Source organism: Neolamprologus brichardi, chromosome 11 (genome assembly GCF_056152115.1).
Source record: "Neolamprologus brichardi isolate AB-2024 chromosome 11, ASM5615211v1, whole genome shotgun sequence".
Lineage (NCBI taxonomy): Eukaryota > Metazoa > Chordata > Actinopteri > Cichliformes > Cichlidae > Neolamprologus > Neolamprologus brichardi.
The window spans coordinates 29,588,094-29,615,486 of record NC_142114.1 but is presented as its reverse complement, the minus strand read 5'-3'; the positions used below and the strand labels follow the sequence as shown (position 1 = coordinate 29,615,486).

At 41.9% G+C, this 27,393-nt stretch overlaps 1 protein-coding gene across 3 annotated transcripts in view; it reads left to right on the top strand.

Moving 5' to 3' along the window:
- The window catches only part of gabbr1a (gamma-aminobutyric acid (GABA) B receptor, 1a), a 164,446-nt gene that overhangs the window by 64,106 nt on the left and 72,947 nt on the right, over positions 1–27,393 (top strand). For all 3 annotated transcript variants that reach the window (XM_087848516.1, XM_087848517.1, XM_087848518.1), the window contains 5 exons: positions 9,097–9,231; positions 24,501–24,671; positions 25,303–25,404; positions 25,696–25,761; positions 25,939–26,130. In XM_087848516.1, coding sequence (XP_087704642.1) covers positions 9,097–9,231; positions 24,501–24,671; positions 25,303–25,404; positions 25,696–25,761; positions 25,939–26,130 — 666 coding nt within the window. The remainder of the gene's footprint in view (positions 1–9,096; positions 9,232–24,500; positions 24,672–25,302; positions 25,405–25,695; positions 25,762–25,938; positions 26,131–27,393) is intronic.

The following is a 27,393-nucleotide window of genomic DNA, read 5'->3' as shown; positions in this document are numbered from 1 at the left end:
TAAAAGAAACAGTGGCTGGAGACTGCGGCGCGATCACAGTTACTGCAACTACGTACTTGCAATTTGGTTGCCTTTGAAATGGTTACTTTGAAAAGGGGGACCAGGTCTGTAAGCACTCGTGGTCAACTGCTGTCTTCAGAGCGACTGCGGTGCATCAAAACGGCGATAAAACAGCATTCGGATGGAGTCAGTCTGCTACCAGGCTGATCAGGATGTGATAGAGCCTGCGGTCAAGCTGGCAGTTACGAGCAGCCTGTTTGTAATAATACGGAGATTAAATGAAAAATCAGCAAATAGGTTGTGATGTGTTGGCATCACATTAAACAGAAGTTCACATTAACTACTTATAACTACAAGTTGTTGCTGTAGGACAGCGGTTTAGCTATGAAATGACACAGCTGCTTAGCAAAACACATTTTCTATTACCAGAATACAAACTGCTGGCAACCAGTTGAGTATTGCAAAGAAATGTGCACTCATCACTACTCCTCAGTGCAGACCGACTCCGACTGATTGCAACGCGTTGGCAATCTGTCTGCATTTCTAAATGATATAAATAGACAGCAGGTATTTCCAAAGTTTTGCAGATCTGTGATTGCAGTCACTGTGACACGTGGCTCGAACACTGGGCAACAATTTAGCTGTTGCCAGATGATTGCCAAATTAATGCAATAACTAGTCAGTTACCATTTTGTTTCTTGTTTTCTAGTTGTGAGGAGGTTGCGTTCCTGTTTTTCCTCCAGTGTAACCAAATCATTATATCCTGGCTAGCTAGCCTAGTGTGCTTTGTGAACATTTCTAAGCTCCAAAGCCTGACAGCATGCCAAACTTACAGATGCACTATTTGGATCTGCTGTCAGTGACACCAGGCTGATCCATGTAGTTCACTTACATGTTGTTCTGTATTTTTTTTTACTCAACCACAAACTGTGTTTAAGTGAGCTGACATGACGGGAAAGCAAAGCTTTCCCTCGCTCACTCGCTCTCACTCCCACAGTGTAACTCTGGACGTTTTTATGTCTCATCAGTATATTAATATTATTTCACTTGCTCTATGCAAAGAGGTGCACACGCAGCGAGACTGAGAGCAGAGGAAGAAGAAACTGGTGTGTGAGTAAAACTCAGTAAAGTGCAGCAAAGACTTGTCATTAGGTCATTAATGTTTTTTTGTAAATGTTTATTTTTATGTGTCTTGGGTCTGTTGTTTTTTTTTTTGGGGGGGGGGTTAAGTCTTTGATTTTTTGTCCAATTTATTTTATAAAGTTAATAAAAGTATTCCTCAGAATACTAGTAGCCTCAGTGAAGCTATATGCAGTCTACTTCCTGTAGCCTCAGTGAAGCTATATGCAGTCTACTTCCTGTAGCCTCAGTGAAGCTATTTGCTGTCTACTTCCTGTAGCCACAGTGAAGCTATATGCAGTCTACTTTCTGTAGCCTCAGTGAAGCTATATGCAGTCTACTTTCTGTAGCCTCAGTGAAGCTATATGCAGTCTACTTCCTGTAGCCTCAGTGAAGCTATATGCAGTCTACTTCCTGTAGCCTCAGTGAAGCTATATGCAGTCTACTTCCTGTAGCCTCAGTGAAGCTATATGCAGTCTACTTCCTGTAGCCTCAGTGAAGCTATATGCAGTCTACTTCCTGTAGCCTCAGTGAAGCTATATGCAGTCTACTTCCTGTAGCCACAGTGAAGCTATATGCAGTCTACTTCCTGTAGCCACACTGAAGCTACTCATGCACTGTGCAAGAATGGGAGCATCTGATCTGAGAGGCCTGTCTTTATCATTCTTTGATGTCATACTGGTTCTGATGGTGCATGACCTTTACTCATGCAAAGCCATGTTATGTTTAAAAAATACAGATTCTTTTCTTCGGCTCTAACCTAAAGGAAATCTGTTTTTGTTTGCCAGCGACTGGGTTTTTGCGCTGGTTTGTCATGGATTGAAACAGCTCGAGTCTTTTCTCGTCTCGCTGCCCAGTGTTTCAATTTTGCTTCTGTTCAAGCAAAGATTTAATTTCCTGCGCGCACAGAAACAGTGAATGATTGAAAGCTTCAACTATATGTCTGATGGCATTTTGCAATTGTGTTCCAGACTAGACCCCTTCATTTTATACCAGTGCGGCCTGTTAGCCACATCATATTAAGATGAAGGTGGAAAGTGCGAGGAATATCTAACTGCTGCTGAGTAAAACTGAATTTGTTTTTTGATAAACACCAGTGTCAGGTTTAATGATGGCGCCGTTTCACAGAAAATGAAAGCCTATTTTATTGTAAATTTACTCGTTATCTGTAATAATTAGACTTTCTATCTGAGAAGTAGTTTTTGACTAATGTGTGCCGAATGTTTGTTCATTTTCTTTACACACATTCAGCTGCAATCATTAGAAGTATTTTAAAGTAAAGCTCTGCATGCAAGCCTGTTAGTGTAACGACATATATACAGTATATAGAGAGAGTTTGCAAAACCCTGACTAAGCAAGTTGTCTCAGTGTGAATTCTTAAAGAACATCCACGAGGTCAGAAACTGCACTTTTAAATGAAATTCTAATGTCTTCATATATTAGGCAGCAACTTATTTGCGAAATTGATGGAAACAAGCCGTTATTAAACGTGTAATGTGCTGTGGTAAGGACAGATTGATGAAATAAGTCAAAGATAATTAGCGTGGGCGGTGAATTACTGCTCAGAATGAAGTTAAAACACTGTAACACAAGAAACCGAACAAGCTTCTCCTCAGCATGCAGCCAGCCCACAGCCACAGTGACAGAGAACACAAACAACCTTCGGGAAAGACGCTGTTTAACAAGCTGAAGGCGTCAATCTGCATCTTCTTCATATGAAGATGAGGCAACAGTTATTTTTATGAGGAGCTGAGAACCATGTGGTTTGTATCCAGCTGATTTCACCCAGTGAGCTGAAGTGATCTGTGAAATGAGCAGGTGTGGTGATTGATGGGAAAGAAAACCTGCAGCCTGTCTGCGTTGCAGTGCACAAGCTTGGCTGTTTCTATTCAGTTCAGTTTTAGTTATGCACTCAAAGTGAGGTCAGTGCCTCACATGAGCGTGAGAAACCCAACGATTCCCTTTGAGCAAGCACTTACCCTAAATAACACAAATGTTGTGAAGCTGTTTACCACGTCAATATTAATTGTGTTAACCCACCAACTAATGATGGACTGAGGGAGCAATTTTACACTCATTCATTCGCCTGAAAACTTTAATCACTGAAATGATTTGGCTTTGGTCAATATTGTCATGACAAGTAACAGAATTTCTGCAAAGATAAATGGCAAAATCCAACTTAATTCAGAGGTCTTACAAATCCACTCAAACAGGATCCACAGTGGGAGTTTGCACTGCTTTCTACTCCCAGCCCGTCCATGTTTTGGATTGTGTTTTTCATGGAGGGCTAAAAGTAAATAAATAAACACATCAGTTTGTTTGTCAATAATTAAAAATATCGATTTGATTTAAAAACATAAACAGTTGTTTCACTATTATTAATTATTAGGGGTGGGGGAAAAAATCGATACTGTGTAGTATGGTGATATTTTGTTTGCTAATAATGTATGGATACAGGGACAGCAGAAATCGATATTTTGTTACAAAAAAGGTTTTTGTGCTCTGACTTCAGAGCATGTTGATCCTTTTTCTGAGCAAGAATCCTGACATTCCTTCACTGTCCAAATGTGTTTAACTTGTTTTTGGCAGCAATAAACATGACAGTTTACTTATTTTAATTTAAGACATGTTTTATTTTAATTAAGTTTAAAACTTTTTTTATTTAATGTAAAATTATATTTTGTTTTAATTTACTTTCAAATTCTTCAGTTGCTGAAGGGGCTGCATAGTTTTCATAAACTGCATAGTTCAGAATAGCTATAATTGTACCAGATGGTTGTTCAGTTAAGTTGGACTAGACTGTAATACAAACCGTTCAGTTTGTCAACAATCAAACTGAAATGAGAGAAAGACTGAGTGTGAGACTTTGATATTAGATAAAATGAATATTGATAAAGTTTACCTTTATGTACAGAATCTGAATATCGCAAAATATTTAAAAAAATTGCAATAATATCGTATCGTGGGATGTATGGTGATTCCTACCTCTATTAATTATTCTGTGCTTCTGTCAACACCACCCATCAGAGTCAAGGGGCGGGGCCTAATCAAACACTGACCTAATCAAAAACATTGATTTGTTCCAGGCTCGAGTCTGGCAGTGGGTATTTCTCAGAGTTTGTATTGCACACTTGTTAGTTCCTATTGGACCAGTACACTCAGGAGTCCAGACTTCTGAGGACAGGAGGATGCAGCGTACTCAATGACATGAGCTCAGTTTCATTGTTTACTTTACTGCTTTTTATGATTAATGTTTACGATGAAAGTAGCAAATAAGAGACCTAATTACCTGTGTTCTTTATAGACACACACACGTTTTAAAAGCCCTCTGGCGAGATGCTCAGCTATAAAAGGGCCATTAATGTGAAATTATTTTAAAAGGTCATAAACGCTGGACTCATTTGGATGAGGTAAAGAAGTGTACACCGGCAGATTAAATTCAATATTACTGATTATTCAAGCGACGGTTCAGCAGTTGCTATGCATCTATACAAAGCTCACTGCTCATCAAAGACAGAAACACACAGAGCTCATAATTCAGGTAGACTTCTATAACTTATAATAGGCAGCTGGTGTTTAGGATACAGTTGGATAAATATTAAAAATGACTAATTTGATAATCTCTGGAACAGGCCTGACATTAGGAGGAGCATCATCAATATGCAAGTCCAGATGTTTCTGCTCTTGGTGAAAATGCTCCCAGTTTGCTCTGTATTAAAATATTTTTAATGTTAGTTTTATTGGAAAATAAGGTGTCGTAAACAAGTTTAACACATCTGAACATCATGAAATGAAGACAAGCAAATGATTCTGTTGAAAATAGAACACAACACTCCAGTGGTGCATCATGGTTCACTAAAACGATCCAGTTATGAAGCTTATCTTTAATCTGAAAATGAACAAACCATCACCGGTTAGATATCACCTCTGTGATTTATATCCTGTGTTTACCCCCGAGTTAGAGGTGAGGGCTTTTGAAAACAGCGTTCTGGGAGCAGGCTATTCTCAGCAAGCATCATGAGCTCCGATTGCCCGATCAGCTGATCGCTGAGATGAGCTGGCTGTTAGCCTAATGGGACCTGACATGTCACAAAATGTTGGAGCACTTTTGCAAATATGCTCTATCTCAGCAAATCAATGAGATAGTTGAAATTTATACTGCTATGTTCTCACCTAAAAACTCCTAAAAGTGTATTTATTGTAGGATTTCAACATTTTACTTGCAGTTTGGTGCTTTGCTCCCGCCACTGCTGCTTGTGATGTAGTTTGAAATGCATTCTTGGATACCTGGCTGCCACAAGTCCACACCACCCCCAACCATGAGTCTGTTATCTTGGTAACTAATCAGATGTTAAGGTGTGTTGATAAGCTGCAGTGACGGTTTAAATTATTTCATGGCACAATAAAGCACAGGAACCATGAAATACTGCAGTGTTTCCCAACCTTTTGGAGCCACGGCACACCACCAAACACAAATGTCCCAAAAAGCATAATTTCTCCCCGCACACTGATTTAGTTTTGTCCCAGTTATATACCTTTTTTGTCTTTCTTCCGACCACTGCTCACGCTGGGCCAGGTCAGATTAACTACTTTTCAAATATTTATCTATTACTATTACACGCTGCGTTGTCTAACTTGCAGCATGACCATGTAATTTCTTCTTTGTCTTCTTCTGTTTTACTGGCAGTTGTCAACCCATTTAATTAGAGCAGGTAGTTGTACTGCCCTCTAGTGGAAGAGAATGCAATTGCTCTGCCCGTTATTCACGCTGGTTGCTTAGCGTACCAATCAGGTGAAACGTGATTATCTCCATGGCACACTTGATCATTTCTCATGGCACACCTATGTGCTCCAAAAATCTGTCTCCTCGTAGACTCGTCATGGTTAAGTGTCGGACTTTGCAACAGAAAAAAAGTAGCCAATTTTCAGTATTTATAGCTATTTTAATTGTATTATTTTCTAACATGCCCATTCTGTTTTTAATAATAATAATAATAATACATTTTATTTGAAAGCGCCTTTCAAAACACTCAAGGTCGCTGTACACAGTAGAATAAAAGCAACATAAGAGCAAGAAGTTTACACAATCATAAAAGCATAAGACATAAACAAATAAAATAGGAGAGTGGAAAGGTTATGTGGGATAAGCTGTTTTGTACAAGTGGGTTTTGAGTTTGGACTTAAAGAGAGAGAAGGAAGAGATGTTTCTTAAATCAGGAGGAAGGGAATTCCAGAGTCGTGGAGCAGAGAAGCTGAAAGCCCGGCTCCCCATGGTTGCAAGACGGGGGGAAGGGACGGAGAGTGAAAGGGAAGAAGAAGATCTGAGACAGCGAGATGGGGCGGTGATCTTAACCAGGTCAGAGAGATATGGAGGAGAGAGATGATGAATAGCCTTAAATGTGTACAAGAGTATTTTGAAATTGATGCAATATTTGACCAGGAGCCAATGAAGCTGCTGCAGGACAGGAGTGATGTGGTGGACAGAAGGGGTCCTGGAGATGATACGGGCAGCAGAGTTCTGGACGCGTTGGAGCTTGTGGGTTTATTTTTGAGTAAGACCAAAAAGAAGTGAATTACAATAATCAATCCGGGAAGTAACAAGGCTGTGGACAAGAATGGCAGTGGCATGTGGGGTGAGAAAAGCATGGAGACGATTAATGTTGCGCAATTGAAAATATGCAGACCGAGTAACATTATTAATGTGTGAATTGAAAGATCGAGTACTGTCGAGGATGACACCCAAACTTTTCACAGAGGAAGAAACGAAGACCGGTGAATTATCGATAGCAATAGAGAAACTGTTGGTTCTGGATAATGTTGATTTAGTGCCGACCAAGAGGAACTCGGATTTATTACTGTTGAGTTTGAGAAAATTAGAAAAGAACCATGAATTTAGTTCAGCTTAGCAGAGGGTAAGGGAGGATGGGGGAAGAGCAGAATCAGGTTTAGTGGACAGATAAAGCTGGGTGTCATCGGCATAACAATGAAAATGGATATTGTATTTACGGAAAATGTGTCCAAGCGGAGGAAGGTAGATAATGAAAAGAAGGGGGCCCAGGACAGATCCCTGGGGCACGCCAGTGGTCAGAGGAAAGGGCTGAGAAGTAAAGGATTTGAGTTGAATGGACTGAGTGCGATCAGACAGGTATGATTTAAACCAGGCTAGTGGAGTTTTTGTAGGGGTGTAGTTGCTCTGATTGACAGGTGGTTGCCTTCTTGGTTTTATCTCAGCTAATTCGAGTCACTAAACTGGACCTCTAAATTTCTTTCATGTTGTCAGAACGTTTTTAATCCAAGTAACTGACAAATATTATGACCTTATTTACAGTTATTTGTACTAACAACTCATCCAAGAAATGAATTCTTCAGTTTGGTGAGCAAAACTCTTGTATTATGTTCTGTCTGTCCCATGGAGCCTTTTGGACTCTCTATACTAACCAAAAGTTTGGGCACTCTGCCTTCAAATATGGTGACTTCTGGCTCCAGAAAGTAAGATAATGGTAGTCTAAGGAGCTTGGAAGGAAAAGGTCCTGCTACGATGACCTGGATGACTGAGAACCTTCACAGATATAAGATAATGGTATCATAAAGCTAAAACCAAGGCATCGAAAGGAGAGTTGATAGATCTAATGGTGATTCCATGGTGACTACGTTTATATAGTGCCTTTGATCAATCCTACAGGACACAAGTAGAAACATGCGGAGCTCCTAGTCGAGGAGTCGTGACAGAGGCAGTGATCTCGGCTGTGGGCAGTGACCGTCATGGTGGCATTTTTAAATGTCTTTGTGTGGTCTTTGCGGTTGAAGTTCCCCCTCTGATTAGGATCAATCCAGGAAATCATATAGCAACATTTACATCAGAAGTCTGGCTGTCAGAGCTGCTTAATGGGGCTCTGATTCGAATTATTTAATTGCATGTAAACGTAACCACTGTAATTCCACCCAATCTAAAGTTAATGGAAAACACATCAATCAACAAGAAGCCCGGCCATTTCACGTTCCTGAGTCTCGACTGGTGATTACCACTTCAGAAAAATCACAGGGCTGCCTCAACGAGACAATTCAGCCATCGAGACAAACACCCCAATTAGGATCTTTATTGGTTGTTGCCATCACCATCTGCAATTCGATTGCTTGTGACACTCATCTGGAGTGTATTTTTTTTAGCCATGCATGTGTGTGTTTGTAGTTGAAAGCCATATCTCTTCTTCCATGCCGAATCATTAGATGTGTCAGGCCCGTTTAACTGTGACTCTGATGAGCAGTGTGGTGCAGACGTCTGTAATGTGGCTGACAGAGTGGTGATGGATCATTCAGCCACACTTTCGCCACCTAGACACGCTGTAAATGACTTTATTGGAGGTTTGTAATGGCTCGTGATGGCTGCCGTTGTGATCGTCGTGCTCGCTTTTCTTTGTTCCTGCCTGTTTTTCTTGTTTTTTTAATGTCCTGATCTGTCAGCGGCACGTCGCGTGTTGATGAGACACGGCGATGCGGGCTGTATGGATGCTGTGAAACTCTGCAGATAATGCATTTTTCTTTCTTACTGCAGCTCATCCTTTCCCTTCAAATTTGCATCTGCTTGTTTACTGCTCTGTGCTACTTTGGTGCCATTTTCTTCTACTTTGTCGTGACCCTTTCTTGTGCTGCTCTTTCCATTTCCCTGACTTGTCCTTTTCTTTCTCCTACTTGTCTTTTCAGCGCACATTTGCATTGGCCTTTTTGTGACTCCACTGCCTCGATGTCATTTCCCTTTACTTTATCTGCTCTCTTCTGTTCTCTTACTCTATTTAGAGACGCCTCCATCTCCCAGTCTCCACTGCTTATTTGTTTCTTTTTTTTCCTCTCGCTCTTTTTTTCCATCTGTCTCCTTCAGTCTTATCGCCTCGGTTTTTTTCTGCATCACCTTCTGTCTCGACTTAATTAATTTCTGTGTCGATCCATTTAAAGCTCACTCTGTCGTCTTTGTCCTTCCAGTGCGACCCAGGAGAAGCTACAAAGTTGCTGTATGACCTTCTGTACACCGAGCCTATCAAGATCGTCCTGATGCCCGGCTGCAGTGGCGTCTCCACGTTAGTGGCTGAAGCAGCTCGCATGTGGAACCTCATAGTGGTGAGTGTCTTCCTTCACACTGTTCCTGTTTTACTCCAGATGTTTCAGACAAACATGAGGCTTAACCTGAAAATCTCTTCACATAATAACAGCCAAAGTAGAATTGACCCATATTTACTTTTGTGATGTGCACATAACGTCCAAATATGTGTCCATTATTATTTATATCCCTTTACTCCATAAGAGTCTGAATATTATTAAAATATATAATATTTGATATATTGTTAAAATCTTGTTAACAAGCGGTCACACAGGCCTAGCACCAGGATAATAATGGATTGGATTTATATAGCGCTTTTCAAGGCACCCAAAGCGCTTTACAATGCCACTATTCATTCACTCTCACATTCACACACTGGTGGAGGCAGCTACAGCTGTAGCCACAGCTGCCCTGGGGCAGACTGACAGAAGCGAGGCTGCCATATCGCGCCATATGGCCAACACCAGTAGGTGGTAGGTAAAGTGTCTTGCCCAAGGACAGAACGACCAGGACAGAGAGCCCGAACCGGCGACCTTCCGGTTACAGATACGCTTCCCAACCCCCTGAGCCACAGTCGCCCCCACGATAATAAGGCACTGAGTGACTGGTTGGTTGTAGACAGTCACCTGGTGAATTAGTGGTAAACAGGTATATGCTGCTGTACTGGGGTCACTGGCAGATTGCAACAGTTGCCCACAGTTTGCAAGGAAGATGCTGACTTGTCTGCAAAAAACTTGTCAAGTATTCACTGAGCAGCAGTGAAACTTTGAAGTGGATGCAAACCTGAAACTGAAACCGTTCACCTTTAAAGTAAAGTTGCATTTTTGTTTGCAAGTGTTTATTGCAGAGGTCTCGGTTTCCAACTTGCATGAAACTTTTTCATGTTTCAGAACTGCTCAGCAATTAGTTCGGGAGAGCTTGTAGACAAATCGGCTTGGGCGACCTTAGCAACCTGCTAGCAACCTGGGCAGGCACTCTTTTGTTTTTTTGCATCTGATTTCACCTAGCAACAATAGGCAACTACCAACAACTATAACTGTCAAGGTTAAAATATAGACAGTGTTTGGCTGCCACTCTTCTTATTTGCCAGGTGGTTGCAGAGTGGGCTCTAAACCTGAGTGGCTGAGGCCTGACATCTGTCTCTAACTGTCTGCCGACTTCTGTCCATAAAACAAAACCTTTTCTTTATTTCCTGGATATTGTTCTGTGTTTTTGTTAGTTTGCTGCCTAAAAAAGGGAATTTTTCTCCACCAGTTTCCCCTCAGGAGTGCTGGTGTCATCCAACTAGTGCTTCCATTTTGGAAGCTTGTTATGTGTTTTACAGTCATGAAACTGAGTTGTTATTGGATCTTTAAAACTGCAGTCGTTTATGAATGTAGCCAATCATTTTCCCTTTCCAGTGGCAGTAAGTGTGGGTAGTTTGGTTGGATTTCAGCCAAGCTATTCCCTAGTTGTACGCAGCAGGCGCCTACGCTATAATTAGTAGCGGGAGAAACACAAAACTGTTTTGAATAATAGTAAAAAGTTTCAGAGTGATTAAAGTGCTTCACCATGTTTTTTCAGTGTCAGCAAAGTGGGTGAAAATAGTGTAAGTAGTTAAACTAAGGCCATTTGGAGCGATATGTAAGGAGTGAGAACACCAGCGTCATAAAGCATGTTCTAATGCGATATCCCAGATTATAAGACTTTTTTGAGTCATGTTTTAGTTTTGTGTTGTAGCCACAAGTACACGATGTTACGGAGCCCCACAGGGGACATGGGAGAAAAAAAAATTAAGACGGACTTTTGCGAGATCTCGCAAAAGTTTTAGCCGCATTCTTCGGAGGCCGCCAGCTCGAAGCCGACCGGGAGGTCGAGGCACGACGTGCCGGGAAAGCGGTGTTCCTCCCGGCTGTAGTAGGTCTTGACCTCCCGTTAGCTTCAAGCTAGTGGGTGTCAGAACTCCGAAAACGTCGGAGCACTTTTCCAAATATGTGATGTCTTGTAAACCGAGCAGGTATCTGACGTTTACACAACTACATTCACGCCTCAAAATATCTTAAAAGTGTATTTTGTGACCCAGAAAGAGTAATATTACAACTAAGTAGCTGCCGCCATTGTTGGAATTCAACTTTTGCGAGATCCCGAGTTAGTTTTGCGAGATCCCGAGTTAGTTTTGCGAGATCCTGAGTTTGTTTTGCGAGATCTTGCAAAAGTCCGTCTTAATTTTTTTTCTCCCATGTCCCCAGCGTATGTAGAACACTACGGGGCTCCGTAGTGTTCTACATACGCTGCTCACAAAGGTTTCAGGGTTTTCACCTTACAGTATGACGTGCCTCAGGGCTGTACAAAGAAAACTGAATCAAAAACATCAAAGAAACACAGTATAACATCAAGTCAGTTAAACTGTGAGATATCGATCTGGTCAGTTAAGCAGCAGAGGGCATTGTTAATCGCTTTCAGCTGCTTTGGTTTTAATGAAATTAACAACAGGTGCACTAGAGGGGCAACAATAAGACAACCGCCAAAACAGAGTCAGTGTTACTGTGATACCTGGACCCTACAGAAGCTGCATGGGTAGTCCACCTCCTCCAGGATGAAATTTGAGTGTGAATATAAACAATAGTTGTTTTTTTTTACAGTAATTACATAAACAAACACAATTGTGTCTGAGAGTCAAATTGAGTCACTTAAAATCCAGTGAACTGTTCAAGTTTGTCAGAAAACTGCTTACTGTGTCATCGCCACAAGGTTTGTTGTGTCTCCCAGCGCAGTTACAAAAGCATGAAGGAGATTTAAAGAGAAAGGCAGTTACTCGAGGAGAGCTTTACAGGGCTATAGAAAGTCCTTAACCCATCAGTAAGACCTCACCTTTATGTAAGGAGGAACAGAATGAGCACTGCCAGAGCTACAAATCGACGTCCAGCAGAACACACTGGTGTGAATGTCTCTGACCAAACAGAAAGAGCAATCACGAGGGTGGCCTGAGGGCTGGACGTCCTCTGTCTTCACCATTGATTGAAATCCATCATTGGTGTTTTTCACAGATTAGAGCAAGTTCAGCCTGAGCACATGCGACAGACATGAAAGGAGAAGCTGTGGAGAACGCTATGCTGCCTGTAACATTGTTCAGCATGACCTGTTTGGTGGTGGGTCAGTGGGAGCCAAGGGTGGCATATCCATGTATGTGCAGTGGGTCCTGGGTAGGGCTGCCACGATTAGTCGACTATCAAAAAAATCAAAATCGTCGACGACTGATTTAATAGTCGACGCTTCGTTTGACGCTTTGTAAGATCCCAAAAGACGCAGGAATAAGTAGTAGGATTTAAGAGTGTAATAACGGACTGAAACAGAAGATGGCAGCACTGCATGTACAAGGATGCCAGCTGCCGTTAAACCCTGAAGAAGAAGTAGCTGTCCCAGAATTCATAGCGCAGCCCAGCTCAGTTTCCAACAATGGTGGCAGCTAGTTCGTTTTAATATTACTCTTATTATTCTTTCTGGGTCACAAAATAAACGTTTAACATATTTTCAGGCGAGAATGTAGCTGTGTAAACCTCAAATATCTGCTCAGTTTATCAAGACACCACATATTTTCAAAAGCGCTCCGACGTTTTCGGAGACGTCTGTTACCCACTAGCTCGATAGCTAGCTGGGGGCTAGGCTCACTAGAGCCGTGAGAACACCGGACTCCCAGCAAATCGTTTTCAAACCCACCGCCGTCTTTCGCTACTCAGGTTAAACATGATATATAAGTCACTTAGATAACTTAAAAATGTTATTGTTTGCCTTTTTTTTTAGTATTTTATTTGTTCCTGATTAAATCGGTTTGGCTAAGATTAAAGTTTTAGTTTTTACACAGCTGAATAAACGTCAAGCAGATTAAACTTCACCGAAACAATCTGCAAATGTCATTAACATTTAATAAACTATCATCTTGTCTTTATTTTTAGTTAGCACATACCTTAAACACTTAAAGCTGTAAGCTAATGATAGTTATATAAGAGCAGATGCTGCTGGTGCAATAAGCTGTATGTTTTATGTCCAATGGATGATGATCTGATTAGTCGACTAATCGGTGACTAGTCGACTATCAAAATAATCGTTTGTGGCAGCCCTAGTCCTGGGTAGGTTGATCATTTTCATTTTTATGCTTCGGAAACAGATGGCAACGTTTTGCTCCTCACGCATTACCCAGTCCAGTATAGATATCCATGATTTTGATTTTCTTTTTAATGTCTGATGTGTTTTCAACGCGTTCCCTTAATGTTTTTTTAAACCAATCCAGTGTCCTCTGAGAGTCGTCTCTCTGATAACAAGCTGCTAAATCTGAGGCTTGTTTATCTGCTGTTTGGGACTCTGTGGCGATACGTCCAGAATCTCTTTCCTGCTAGAGTGAACGCTGATTTAAAGGATTTCTTTATCACTTTGCAAAAAGGAACTGCTGATTTGGCGTACTTTTAATGGTGTACCTTTTTTCAAAATGTATTGATATATGCCAAAAATATTTATTAACATGCCAACTTGCTTTGCACTGTGTCAGCATTTCCGGCAAATAATGAATCTGCTTATATTTGAAAGAGGTTTGTAGATGGTTAACTAAAGCAACTGCTGTAAACAGTAACTGTGTCCACTGCCAGCCTGCAGAAGTTTGGAAAAAGGTTTTAGCAACAGCAAGGTGTGAAGATGTAAAGGAGCTGCTCAGCATCGAAGAGCTTCATCTGTCAAATATGCTGTTGAATGTTTTGACCTTCACACCTATACCTTACATTTCCCTGATCACATAACTACAGCAAAATAACGATCCCACACGTTCAGCTAAAATGGTAAAATCTAGAAAATTCCTAAATAGCCAAATCAGTCGTGTTATTCTGTAAGCCAACACTAAATTTAGCGCTGTGAAGCCCAGTTTCAAAGTTTCAGCATTTCTTTTTTGGAGCTATGAATGAATATATTTAGACTCACCCTCCATAGGACTGTTCTAAAGGATTGCATTGGATCATACCAGGCTGTGAACATGAGCAGACAGGGGACTTCTGTAATATACTTACATATCTATATTATTGCTAATATATCTTGTAATATATCTATATCATAAGATAAGATAAGATAAAACTTTATTAATCCCTCGGGTGGGTTCCTCTGGGAAATTTGGTTTCCAAAAAAGCACAGCACCGACAGAAGTTACAGAATATTATATATATATACACATATATAAATACAAAGACATATATAGATAAAATATACAAAGGGGATAAATAGAATAAATAGGCATAAAAATAAAATACAAGTGAATTGCACATTTCAAGTATGGAGTCTATTGCACCGCTGACTATTAACAAAAAGTATTGCACAAAAGGTAATTGCACAGTGAAGTGAAGAAGCACTACAGCTTAGTTGTTCCCCCCTCCTTTGTCCTCCCTCTCCCCTCCAGAGAGGAGTTAAACAGTTTGATGGTGTGTGGGACAAAGGAGTTTTGAAGTCTGTTGGTTCTTGTCTTTGGGAGAAGCAACCTGTCACTGAACAGACTCTTCTGGTTGTTTATGGCCGTGTGCAGAGGATGCCCAGCATTGTCCATAATGTCCAGCAGTTTCTTTAGTGTCCTTTTCTCTGCCACTGACACCAGAGTGTCCAGCTTCATGCCGACCACAGAGCCAGCCTTCCTGATCAGTTTCTCCAGCCTGGATGAGTCCTTCTTTGCTGTGCTGCTCCCCCAGCACACCACAGCATGGAAAAGTACTCCAGCAACCACTGACTGGTAAAACATCCTCAGGAGCTTCCTGCAGATGTTAAAAGACCTCAGCCTCCTGAGGAAGTACAGTCGGCTTTGGGCTTTTTTGTACAGGTGCTCTGTGTTGCATGATCAGTCCAGTTTGTAATAATGGCTAAATCATGGCTAAAGCACTTCTGGATGGATGCAAACTGCATTTCGTTGCCCTGTACCTGTGCATGTGCAATGACAATAAAGTTGAATTCTATTCTATTCTATTCTAAGTAATCAGCTCACACCAAGCAGGAACATCTCGGGCTAAAACATTAAGTCAATGTAGAGTTACTTACTGTAAATGAGCACTTGAGGCTGGCTCCATAAACGAGTCAGTTCCCAAACTCTGATGTTAAAATGGCCAAATGTGTCGCATTTTTAGAGCCTGGTACAGAAAAGTTTGAATCCTTAGACCTAAACTTTGTGACAACTGCACAGAGACTGAATTTATTTTATAGCTCACCCATTGTATTAAAACTTGAAGGCAGGGGAATAGCAGCTTTGACAGGTGGGCCAACACAAGCAGCTGCAGCTGATAGCTCTCTGCTCTGCCTCACCTCCACTAATTGAAAGCACTGAACTGGACCTTTTGACTGTTTTTGTGCTGTTGGTGCCTTTTGAAGCATTTTAATGGAATTATCCGACTAATGTTGAGACTTGCTTTATGGTGCGGCCTGTACAAGAAAGGCGTGTTTCGCTCTTGATTCAAATATTTTATGTTACTGGGCACTAATTAGCAGATATGTGTGTGTTTGTGTCGCATCCGTGCAGGTTCTTGCTACGAAACTATAAACATGGTATTAGCCAAAATGCTAAAATCTGGCTTTAAAATGTGTGAGTCTGTGGAGACTGGTTTGCTTTTGGGACCAGCCTCAAGTGGTCATGTGACCAACTGCATTTTTGCCATTTTTTTTTGTGTTGGCTTCCTTTTTCAATCCTGGAAAAAATCCCATTCCAGTTGTTTTATTAGCAAAATTAACAGCGCGGACCGCAGAAGCAAACAAAAGAGGCTCTGTTACAGCAGTTTGTCTGTAGAGAACGAGAGCCAGATGCCAAACGAACAGGCTAAAAAGACAATGCTGTCCCATGTTGCTTTGTCTCTGTGGTGAACTTTGGTTGTGCGTAGCATGGAGAGGGCTGTGAGCTGATAAAATCCTTGACAATGCTGCCATTTATCTCTGCTTTGTGCAGCTGAACACAGCAAACGCAGTTTTAAAAGACTTCAGAAAGGATCTTTAATTAGTGTTGAGACTTTACGAGACTGACAGCTGCGCCGCTGTCTACGACAAAGAATATTTATTGGCCTCAATACAGCATCATAATATACGTACAGTATTTATGACAAGTGTTAAACACAACCCAGATCTTTAAAAGAGTGAGCGATCCGTTGCCGTCTTCTGCCGCTGTGATTTTGTTGAAAGCATTTCAGCTTTTTATGCCTTCATCACTCAGTTTATTTTGTTTATCTCGTTCTTTCTTCTCTTGATCTGCCTCTCTGTCACTCACGGCGCTCTGCTTATTAGCTTTGTCCCATAATTGAAGTTTCATCCAGAGATTAGTCATCGAGAACAATCGGTTCTAGCGGTTGGCATCTGCCCCTCTTTCTCGTTTCTGGGCTTTCTCAGTTTGCCACCCTTTTTTTCCCTCGTCGTTAAAGACTCTTTTCCACTTTCTGACTCTTCGCCTCTCTCCTTTCTTTGTGTCTCTGCCTGGAGCTGGGCTGCTCTATTACAACCCCATCTCTTCCGTCCTTCCTTCCTTCCTCCTTTCATTCTCTAGCTTTCTCTGTGGCTCTCTCCCACTCTTCATTTCCGCCTCAATCCCTCAACTCGAGCAGTCGATTCTCCCCGCACACAAAGGGATCTGTCTCTCTTTACTACACGCCACCACTGGCACAACCACCTAACCGCCACACTCAATTATTTCTGGATGCGTTGTGCCTGCAGGAACCTCCTCGCATGTCAAACAGCTTCATCACAGTGCTGGGGAGGCAAAAGCAACCTCTGTTTTTGGACACTGATCAAGGAGGGTCTCTCCATCAGCTCCTTTTAGCACAGTGTTAATTTGTTCCCCTATCTTCCTTTCTAAAAGCACTGTAAGCCACAGACGGGCAACGATCTGCTACAAGGCTACGAGAGAGCTGTCGATGTGAGAATTGAGAGATGTTGTTGTGGTTTTGGGGGAGCTTCGATGTGGAACTGTGCTCGTCTCTTCCTGCGTGGGTCTATTTCTGCAACAGCAGCTTTTGCATTTCACTCGTGTCACTGTTTTCATGTCTGGTGAAGAGTTATTTGAGTGTTGCCGGTGTTGAGCGTAGCTTAGGTTTGACCTCAGTTAAATTATTACACTCTTGCAGGCACTGTGCTAATGAAGCCCCTTGAAAAACAAGCTGAAAACACTTCAGGTTCTCTAAGTGTTTGAGTTGATGACATTAAACGCTCTGTTGACCCAAATTAACAAACTTTCCACTTTATTTTATGTCCCTCATCTACATCTACACCCTCAGGGGTAGGGGTGCAGTACAAGTCAGTTCATGGACAGGTACAGTCTTCACAAAGTCTTAACTGGGGCTCATTAATGTACAACAAGATCTCTATGTGTAGTTATTTGAGGGCCAAAAAAAGTTTCCAAGCAGTAAAGGAGCAATTGTGCCATTATTTCATCCACAGTTCACACAACAGCACAGATCCTGTAGCACTCATATCAGACATGCATGGACAACAATCTAATGATTAAAAACCGGTTTAAGAAGATCAACACAACAATCTCTGAACAGATACGTAACCTGTCATATGCTGACTCCCACAGTGGCGCTCAGTTAGCTTTCTCTACTCTTTTAAAGATGTTAAAAAAAATAAATAAAGTATACACACTGCCATCACCAGTGTGTGAATGACTAAATGTAGTGTAAAGCACTTTGGGGTCTTTAGGGACTAAAGCGCTATACAAATACAGGCCATTTACCATGTAAGGTCAGGAGAAGGCCTGTGTTTGACCAAAGAAAAACGATTCATTTCTCTTGTGGATTTTAAGGTTTTACTGGTTATTTAAGTTCAGTTAAGAAGATTTAACATATCTGACAGCTTTTAATGTGTATGTGTTTTCTGTAATGGTGTCACAGTGGTTAGAAGCTGAGCTTTTGCTGGGTTTTTCCTCTCACAATGCAAATCAATCCATTTTTGAGTTGGCTGGAGGTCCATCATCATCATCATCATCAACTTTATTTATAAAGCACTTTAAAACAACCACAGCTGACACAAAGTGCTGTACATTGGAACTGTAAAATAAAATTACATGAGATATAAGTAGAAACCAAATAAAATGAAATCATTAATTAAATAACTACTTCAATTAAAAGAGAAACTAAGTCTCACTGAGGTTAAAAGCCAAGGAATAAAAGTGGGTTTGAAGATGTGATTTAAAAGTGGACAGTCCAGATATATAGAGGTAGATTTGAGTAGAAGAGCTACATAAATATCAGTCAATTTCCAAATGTATGAATAAATAATAATATATAATATAAATGAATTATTTTACTATTTAGCATGCATTGGATCACTAGCAAACGAGTCAGAGATACAGTTAGGGTTGGATTTTAACCACATGTTAAACAAGCATTTGAATCTGGTCTTTAAATGGATGTTTTCCTTACAGTTCTTTTCATTATAATTTGTTTGGTCATACCAAAGTGGTGACAACTTTATATGACTGGTTACGTTTTAGTCTCGTAACCCGAGTCCTGTCTGTGCCTCTACTCAGACCGCCAGCCTGCGGGTCGATATCAAGGGCTAAAGTCAGTTTCACAAGAGATTTAAGGCAAGTTTCCACAAATGTAAGACTATGTTTGCAACACCTCCAGGGACAAGATAATAAAATACGGAACTTTTTCTTTCTAAGTGTAGTGATATTCGTGTCTGGAATTTTTTCCCATTGGCTTTATTCGCCCAGGCTTTGTGATATCAACCTCTGAGACGGGGCCCTCTGCCCTCGGTTGAATGAATCTCCCTTGATGCGTGATAACTGCATGAAAAACAATCCCAATTTCAACAGCAACACGTCAAACAACCACTAGGCCTCAAATGACTTTTGCATTCACTTCTCGCCATTTAACAGACATTTGAAAGTTCACTGATGGACAGGAGACTGAATTGAAGGATACTTATGGATCATTATTTTGAGTGATTATTCACACAAGGCTTGTTGCAGAGGATTGGTCATCACGGCCATAATTATTCCCTGATTTATTCCCCAGTCATACTGTGAGATTGGATTTGTGGGTGACAAAGAGAGGAAGGCTTACAATGATGGTGATCTCCTGAATTTTCCTTGCAATGTTCATCCAAGCTTAAAGTTGACCACACCAGCAGCTGTAGCTGAAAGCTTATACCAAACAATTTCCATGAACATTGGGAGGTTGTCACCAGTTTATGATACAGCTACACCATCTACTCCAGATATGGTTGATGTATGGCTCCAAAAACCATCAACACTTAAGTCTCGTAGCTAAAGGAACCTACAGTAGGAAATATTACAAACCTCAGTATGTTATCACACTGACATGAAGTATTCTTAGATGCTGAACATGAATGTTGATGCGGTTTTGACTGGAGTGATACAAGTTTGCTTCCTTATTTGGGATTGACAGAAGAGAAACTAGTTTCAGTGTAATGAAGGAGCATTTTGTGCCATGAACAGGAAGTTGAAGTACAGATCGTTATTTGGAGTGACAGACACGATCAGTTCATTGCCTGTTTTGTTGCTTCATGTTGACAGTATACAGTGGGGCAAAAAAGTATTTAGTCAGCCACCGATTGTGCAAGTTCCCCCACTTAAAATGATGACAGAGGTCAGTAATTTGCACCAGAGGTACACTTCAACTGTGAGAGACAGAATGTGAAAAAAAAATCCATGAATTCACATGGTAGGATTTGTAAATAATTTAATTGGTAAATCAGGGTGGAAAATAAGTATTTGGTCACCTCAAACAAGGAAAATCCCTGGCTCTCACAGACCTGTAACGTCTTCTGTAAGAAGCTTTTCTGTCCCCCACTCGTTACCTGTATGAATGGCACCTGTTTGACCTCATCATCTGTATAAAAGACACCTGTCCACAGCCTCAACCAGTCAGACTCCAAACTCCGCCATGGCCAAGACCAAAGAGCTTTCGAAGGACACCAGGAAAAGAATTGTAGACCTGCACCAGACTGGGAAGAGTGAATCTACAATAGGCAAGCAGCTTGGTGTGAAAAAATCAACTGTGGGAGCAATCATCAGAAAATGGAAGACATACAAGACCACTGATAATCTCCCTCGATCTGGGGCTCCACGCAAGATCTCATCCCGTGGGGTCAAAATGATCATGAGAACGGTGAGCAAAGATCCCAGAACCACACGGGGGGACCTGGTGAATGACCTGCAGAGAGCTGGGACCAAAGTAACAAAGGTCACCATCAGTAACACACTACAACGGCAGGGAATCAAATCCCGCAGCGCCAGACGTGTTCCGCTGCTGAAGCCAGTGCATGTCCAGGCCCGTCTGAAGTTTGCCAGAGAGCACATGGATGATACAGCAGAGGATTGGGAGAATGTCATGTGGTCAGATGAAACCAAAGTAGAACTTTTTGGTATAAACTCAACTCGTCGTGTTTGGAGGAAGAAGAATACTGAGTTGCATCCCAAGAACACCATACCTACTGTGAAGCATGGGGGTGGAAACATCATGCTATGGGGCTGTTTTTCTGCCAAGGGGACAGGACGACTGATCCGTGTTAAGGACAGAATGAATGGGGCCAAGTATCGTGAGATTTTGAGCCAAAACCTCCTTCCATCAGTGAGAACTTTGAAGATGAAACGAGGCTGGGTCTTCCAACATGACAATGATCCAAAACACACCGCCCGGGCAACAAAGGAGTGGCTCCGTAAGAAGCATTTGAAAGTCCTGGAGTGGCCTAGCCAGTCTCCAGACCTCAACCCCATAGAAAATCTGTGGCGGGAGTTGAAAGTCCGTGTTGCTCGGCGACAGCCCCAAAACATCACTGCTCTTGAGAAGATCTGCATGGAGGAATGGGCCAAAATACCAGCTACTGTGTGTGCAAATCTGGTAAAGACCTATAGTAAACGTTTGACCTCTGTTATTGCCAACAAAGGTTATGTTACAAAGTATTGAGTTGTATTTTTGTTATTGACCAAATACTTATTTTCCACCCTGATTTACGAATAAATTCTTTACAAATCCTACCATGTGAATTCATGGATTTTTTTTTCACATTCTGTCTCTCACAGTTGAAGTGTACCTCTGGTGCAAATTACTGACCTCTGTCATCATTTTAAGTGGGGGAACTTGCACAATCGGTGGCTGACTAAATACTTTTTTGCCCCACTGTAGTTTATGGCCAACCATATTCTCTCACCCCAACCGGTCACGGCAGATGGCTCCGCCCCTCCCTGAGCCTGGTTCTGCCGGAGGTTTCTTCCTGTTAAAAGGGAGTTTTTCCTTCCCATTGTCGCCAAAGTGCTGCTCATAGGGATTCATTCTTTAAAAAATTCTTTAAAAAATAAACATATGTGGCTGTCATTAAACTTCCATCTCAATGGTTGCTTATTCTCATGTATGCATGTTACCCATCACATTTATACCTGAGCATGTGTCATCCTTCAAAGCTCCCGTGGTTTTCTTCAGATCTTTCGCCACCGCTCCCAGATCAGCTGTCACTTCCTGTAAAGTTTCCCCTCCTCCGTATTGATGCCTTCGTCTACGTGCCTGTCCCCCTGAGGAATTTGTTATTGTGGGGAGTCCACATCGCACATGACATTTGACATCAGTCATCGAGCCCCCTCTCGCTCCCGGTGGAGAACATCTCACAGCTATAGGTAATGGGGCCGAGATGAGAGCTGAGAGTAGGAGAGGCAGCTCGTGTCTTTAATGGCTCCCTAAACGGCAGGTTCCTCATTTTAAAGAAGGCCTGTCGAGGATTTTATTTCGACTTGTCACTGTGAGACTAATTGATAGAGGAACGGTTTTCTTCTGCTTCTACTGACATTTTCTAACAACCATTTTCTAACAACCTTTTTTGAGGTATTATGGCTGAGAACTCTTATTATATTGGTCCATATTGCTTTGAGACTAGAATAATTTGATTATTTTTAAATATATGTCTGTAATCGTGGCGTCGGCAGTCTTGGTTTCATGGCACTTGATGCACGGAGAGAATTTAGAATGTTTTTTGTGGTTCGTTTGTTTTAAATGAAATTATGGAGTTCATCAACATCTAATAAGCCATAGGAAAGTCTAAAGAAGTGAGGGGGGTGTAAGAAAAGGAGAAAATGGGAGTAGGAAATTTGTGTTTGGTTTTCTTTCTTTTTAATGGCCTTCTTTTCCTGCCCATCAAAGACAACTTTGGAGAGGAACATCTATTTACTGGGTGAACCTTCAAAATAGATGACTTTTTCTCTTTTTCCACAAACACCAATTTCCAGGGCTGAAAAACGAAAGCCAGCTGTCAGGCGTGTCAAAATCTGCAGTTCGTCTAATGGCCCCTTGAGGCTGTCAACAATTCGTACAGACTCCAGTGTTAAAATGCGAAACTTTATAGCCCTAAAAATCTACAGAATGGTTTTTGGGATCTATCCATACCCTTTCATAGATCATATTAAAAATCTGATATATTTTCCGTGTTCTATAGCGAGTACAGGGTTTATTATATTTTATTTATATTTTTATCTACATTTCACACAGCGTACCGGCATGTTCAGAATTTCCATATATATAGTAGGGCTGCCACGATTAGTCGATTAGTCACGATTACGTCGACTATCAAAATCGTCGACGACTGATTTAACAGTCGACGCGTCGTTTGAAGCTTTGTAAGATCACAAAAGACGCAGGAATAAGTAGTAGGATTTAAGAGTGTAATAACGGACTGAAACAGAAGAGGGCAGCACTGCATGTACAAGGATGCCAGCTGCCGTTAAACCCCGAAGAAGAAGAAGCTGTTCCAGAATTCATAGCGCGGCCAAGCGCAGTTGTCAACAATGGCGGCAGCTAGTTAGTTTTAATATTACTCTTATTATTCTTTCTGGGTCACAAAATAAACGTTTAACATATTTTCAGGCGAGAATGTAGCTGTGGAAACCTCAAATATCTGCTCAGTTTATCAAGACACCACATATTTTCAAAAGCGCTCCGACGTTTTCGGAGACGTCTGTTACCCACTAGCTCGATAGCTAGCCGGGGGCTAGGCTCACCATAGCCCGTGAGAACACCAGACTCCCGGCAAGTCGTCTTCAAACCCACCGCTGTCTTTCGCTACTCAGGTTAAACATGATATATAAGTCACTTAGATAACTTAAAAATGTTATAGTTTGGCTTTTTTTTAGTATTTTATTTGTTCCTGAGTAAATAAAGAAATATATTTCTTTAAGTGCCTTTTCTGTTTTCTGTCCTGCAACAAGCCATCTCAATTATCTTTGTGCTCTTGGTGCCTTTGGAAGCATTTTGATGGGATTAGCTGAACAATAACATGACCTGCTGGTTTTTTTTATTTTTATCAGTTGGTTATCATCTGCATTAAGTCTGTGACTTACACTGACAGCCCAAACTAGCAGCCTAAACTTGTTAGCACTCTTTTGTGCATGTGTAGTCGTTACCTGCAGTGTTGCCAACTCCTCAGTAAGAAAAATCGCTATTGGCTGTCCTAAAAGTAGCTAGAAGTCGCTAAATGACGTCATCGCCTAATTTGCATAATTGGTCATGCTAATATAATTGTAACTTAAGTTGTTGGAGAGAGAAATAACATCGTGGAAGAGACATAAAGTGAGTAAAAAACGTCCTAAATGCATTTAGAGTTTATTTAGAACTACGAATTAAATTTATTTTAGCAATAATTGTTTTTTAAAATGTCACAATTCCAACCCTGCTCCTTTATCCGGGCTTGGACCGGCAAAAGTGACCTGAAATAGGCACTCTGGTGGAGTTACTGTGTGTGTGTGTGTGTGTGTGTGTGTGTGTTTTAAACCTGATCCACAAAACAGCATAACAGTAAAAGAAGAACTGACTGCGTTACAGTCGGTGCGGAGCAGCGGCTTCGCTCATGCACGATTCATTTGCAGTTCGGATGCACAGGTGTGAACATCTCCTGCCCTGAGAGCAGCTGGGGGAGGACTATCCTCCAACGTGAGCGCTTTGGCACGGGCGAGGTGCCCACGGCAGCACCGCTGCTTGTTGAGAGTAAGAGCGATACCTGCTTTCACGTCAAAAAGTCGTCATAAATAAGTCTCCAATAACACCAGAAAAAGTCGCCAGATTTGTCGCTAGTCGCTTTTTAGAAAAAAAGTCGCTAAGGGGGTCTGAAAACTCGCTAAATATAGCGACAAAGTCGCTAAGTTGGCAACACTGGTTACCTGCTCCAAAAAACAAGCATCACAAAGGCCAAAATACTAACGCCGAGCCTTTAAAGTATGGCCACCAGCGAGGAGGTGCTACACCTGAACGTCTACAACGTCCGCTCCTTCCTCATTAACTGTTTTATGCTTCTTTTGTTTTCGCAGCTCTCCTATGGTTCCAGCTCACCAGCCCTGTCCAATCGCCAGCGTTTCCCGACATTCTTCCGCACGCACCCGTCAGCCACCCTTCACAACCCCACCAGGGTGCAGCTCTTCAAGAAGTGGAAGTGGACTCGTATCGCCACCATTCAGCAGACCACTGAAGTCTTCACTTCCGTCAGTACCTTTAATCTTCATCATTCTTTCGTCTTCAGCTCTCTCTTCTTGCTTGCTCACTCCTGGCTTTATGGCCTGAGCCTGGCTGCTTGCTCGCCAGCCTCTGAATGTTTGTTTATGAGCAGGCCAAGCTATACACCTTCAAGCAATCTCTCCTGGCGATTGATGGAGGATTTTTTTTAAAGTAATTTGTTGGAGTATTGGTTGTGAGAAATATTGATCTGGCAGGACACTCTCCTAGCCATAGCGATCGATACCAGCGTCACTTGGGTTGGTTCCTGTAATGGAGGTTAATGATTCTGCTCGCTCTTTCTTTCCTCCCGCTTCTCGCATTCTTCTTCTTTCCAGTCATGTCTTTGTCAAAAAATCTATTCTCTCTCATGCTGTCTTGTTTTTATTTATCATACATGCCCACAGTCTCCATCCCTCTCTTGGTCTTTCTCATGTACACTTCAGATTTATTTATTTTCCCCCCTCTGGACTTAGCTGCATTTCTTTTGTCTTTCTGTGTAATCTCAACCTGCCTTCTCTCTTCATCTCTCTGTTCGGCCGCCTCTCTAACCTCCTCTTCCTCCTCTCTCCCGCCCCCCTCCCTGTCTGTCTTCGTCTGTCCTTCCCTTTCATGTGGCAGACTCTGGATGATCTGGAGCAGAGGGTGAAGGAGGCAGGCATCGAGATCAGCGTTCGCCAGAGTTTCCTCACCGACCCGGCTGTCGCTGTCAAGAACCTCAAGGTGCTTTGATTAAAAATTCACCTCAGCTGCTGGTCGTCTCGCTCCCCCCCCTCCTCTCCCCCTCTCCTTTCTCCTCTGGCTCACAGCTGCACACGATGCCATTAGCATAGAGGCGATTTGATAGAGGAAATTAATGCGCCATGCTAATTAGCAGCTCCCGAACAGCAGCGTGTGCCATCCTGTGAAGCGGCAAGACTTTGGCACATTGTGCTGCCACATCAGACTGCACTACTGAAGTTCTATTGTTGCTGCTGATGTAACTAAGCAATGTTTTGTTATGATTTGATGCAGCGCCAGGATGCTCGGATCATCGTGGGGCTCTTTTATGAGACCGAAGCACGGAAGGTGTTTTGTGAGGTTGGTACCTTTTCCCTGCTCAATTGATCCCAGAACGCCCAACCCGACTGGCTATTAGAAGAAATTGAGCTCTGTAATGGGCTCTTTGAATGTCTGAATGAACTTCCTTGTTTGGCAGCGACACAACACGCTCACCTGGGAATAATTGATCCTTCTCGTCATCCTTCTGTGCTGCAGGTGTTCAAGGAGAAGCTCTACGGGAAGAAGCACGTGTGGTTCCTGATAGGCTGGTACGCAGACAACTGGTTTAAGATCAAAGACCCGGCCATCAACTGCACAGTGGAGAACATGACGGAGGCCGTGGAGGGTCACGTGACCACCGAGATCGTCATGCTGAATCCCGAAACTGTCCGTGGAGTCTCCAACATGGTGGGAATGCAAATCACTCCTCTGTTTAATGCATTAAAGAGATTAGTTGCATTAATCAGGGCAAACATGTGTAGCTTGATTGACAAATAATGAGTGTTGGTAACTGGATTACAGAGAAAACATCGCAATGCAAAGTAATTAAGGCAATTTGATCGAATGATGGTGTTTAATGAGCTTATAATGACATTAAATAGAGCTCACCTGTTCTTTGTCCAGCACTAATAACACATACAATGCTTTGGTTCATGTCTACAAACGAATGACATTCCCATCAGCCTCGCCTGTGCTTTTGTTGATTAGCAAAAGCACAGATTCATACTTCTTGGCTGCCACCAACGTCTTTGAAATGTTTCAATATTCATATTTAAAGTATTGAAACTTGATAAATTTCCAGCCAATTTTCCAGCTTTGTGGTTTGTGTCAAATGCCAGATATAGCAGCGATTCAGCTATAGATAGTAACAGCTGTCAGGAGACGGCTCCCGACAGCTCTGATGGAGTTCGGGACATGACCTTGGTGCAGTTGCTGTAACAGATTACTGAATTGTAAAACCTTAACTCTGTGTGACAACTCATCTGCAAGAGTTCCAGAAAAGTAAATTGTGATTAAGCGTGAGGTCCTCACGAATCCCGTCTGTGTTGGGAAAAGGCCTAATTCATAGTTATGAATATTTAATGAAGTTAGCGCTGTTGTGCCATGCGCACAAATGCGTGTAAATCTGAACTCCGATGCTTTGGAAACGTGCAGGTATTTAATGAAGTCAAACAGCTGGAAGCTGGAAGAGCGCTTTGAGGCGTAATATTATTTGGCGTGTTTGTTTGGGAGAGTGTAAGAGTGAAGTCAAAAGTGGCAGAACTGTGAGAGTTGGCAAACCTGCATAAAAATGTAATAGAAAAGGAAAGATTTTTATTTTTAATCTCTTTTCCTTTGTACGCTCATAAGGCAGATTCAGGATGCTCTGCTCCTTTGAATTTGCGAGACGTGGTCCAGATGTGGGTGCAGTACGCACCAGGTGTCAAAACCAGCTGTACCAAAAATCGGGGAATGTAGAACTGTTGAAAACACAACACGAGGGAGGGTTGCTTCACTCGTGCCACGCCCGTCTCCTCGGAAATCTGTGCGCGCAGACAGATCTCGACACTTGCATCTGCTTCCCGGCACGACAGCTGAGGCTTTAAGACAGACGAGTGTGCAGAATGTTCTTTTTGTCAGGGCTCTAAAACAAAACCGCCACGAACATCAAGTAATATTTCATCTTAAAGT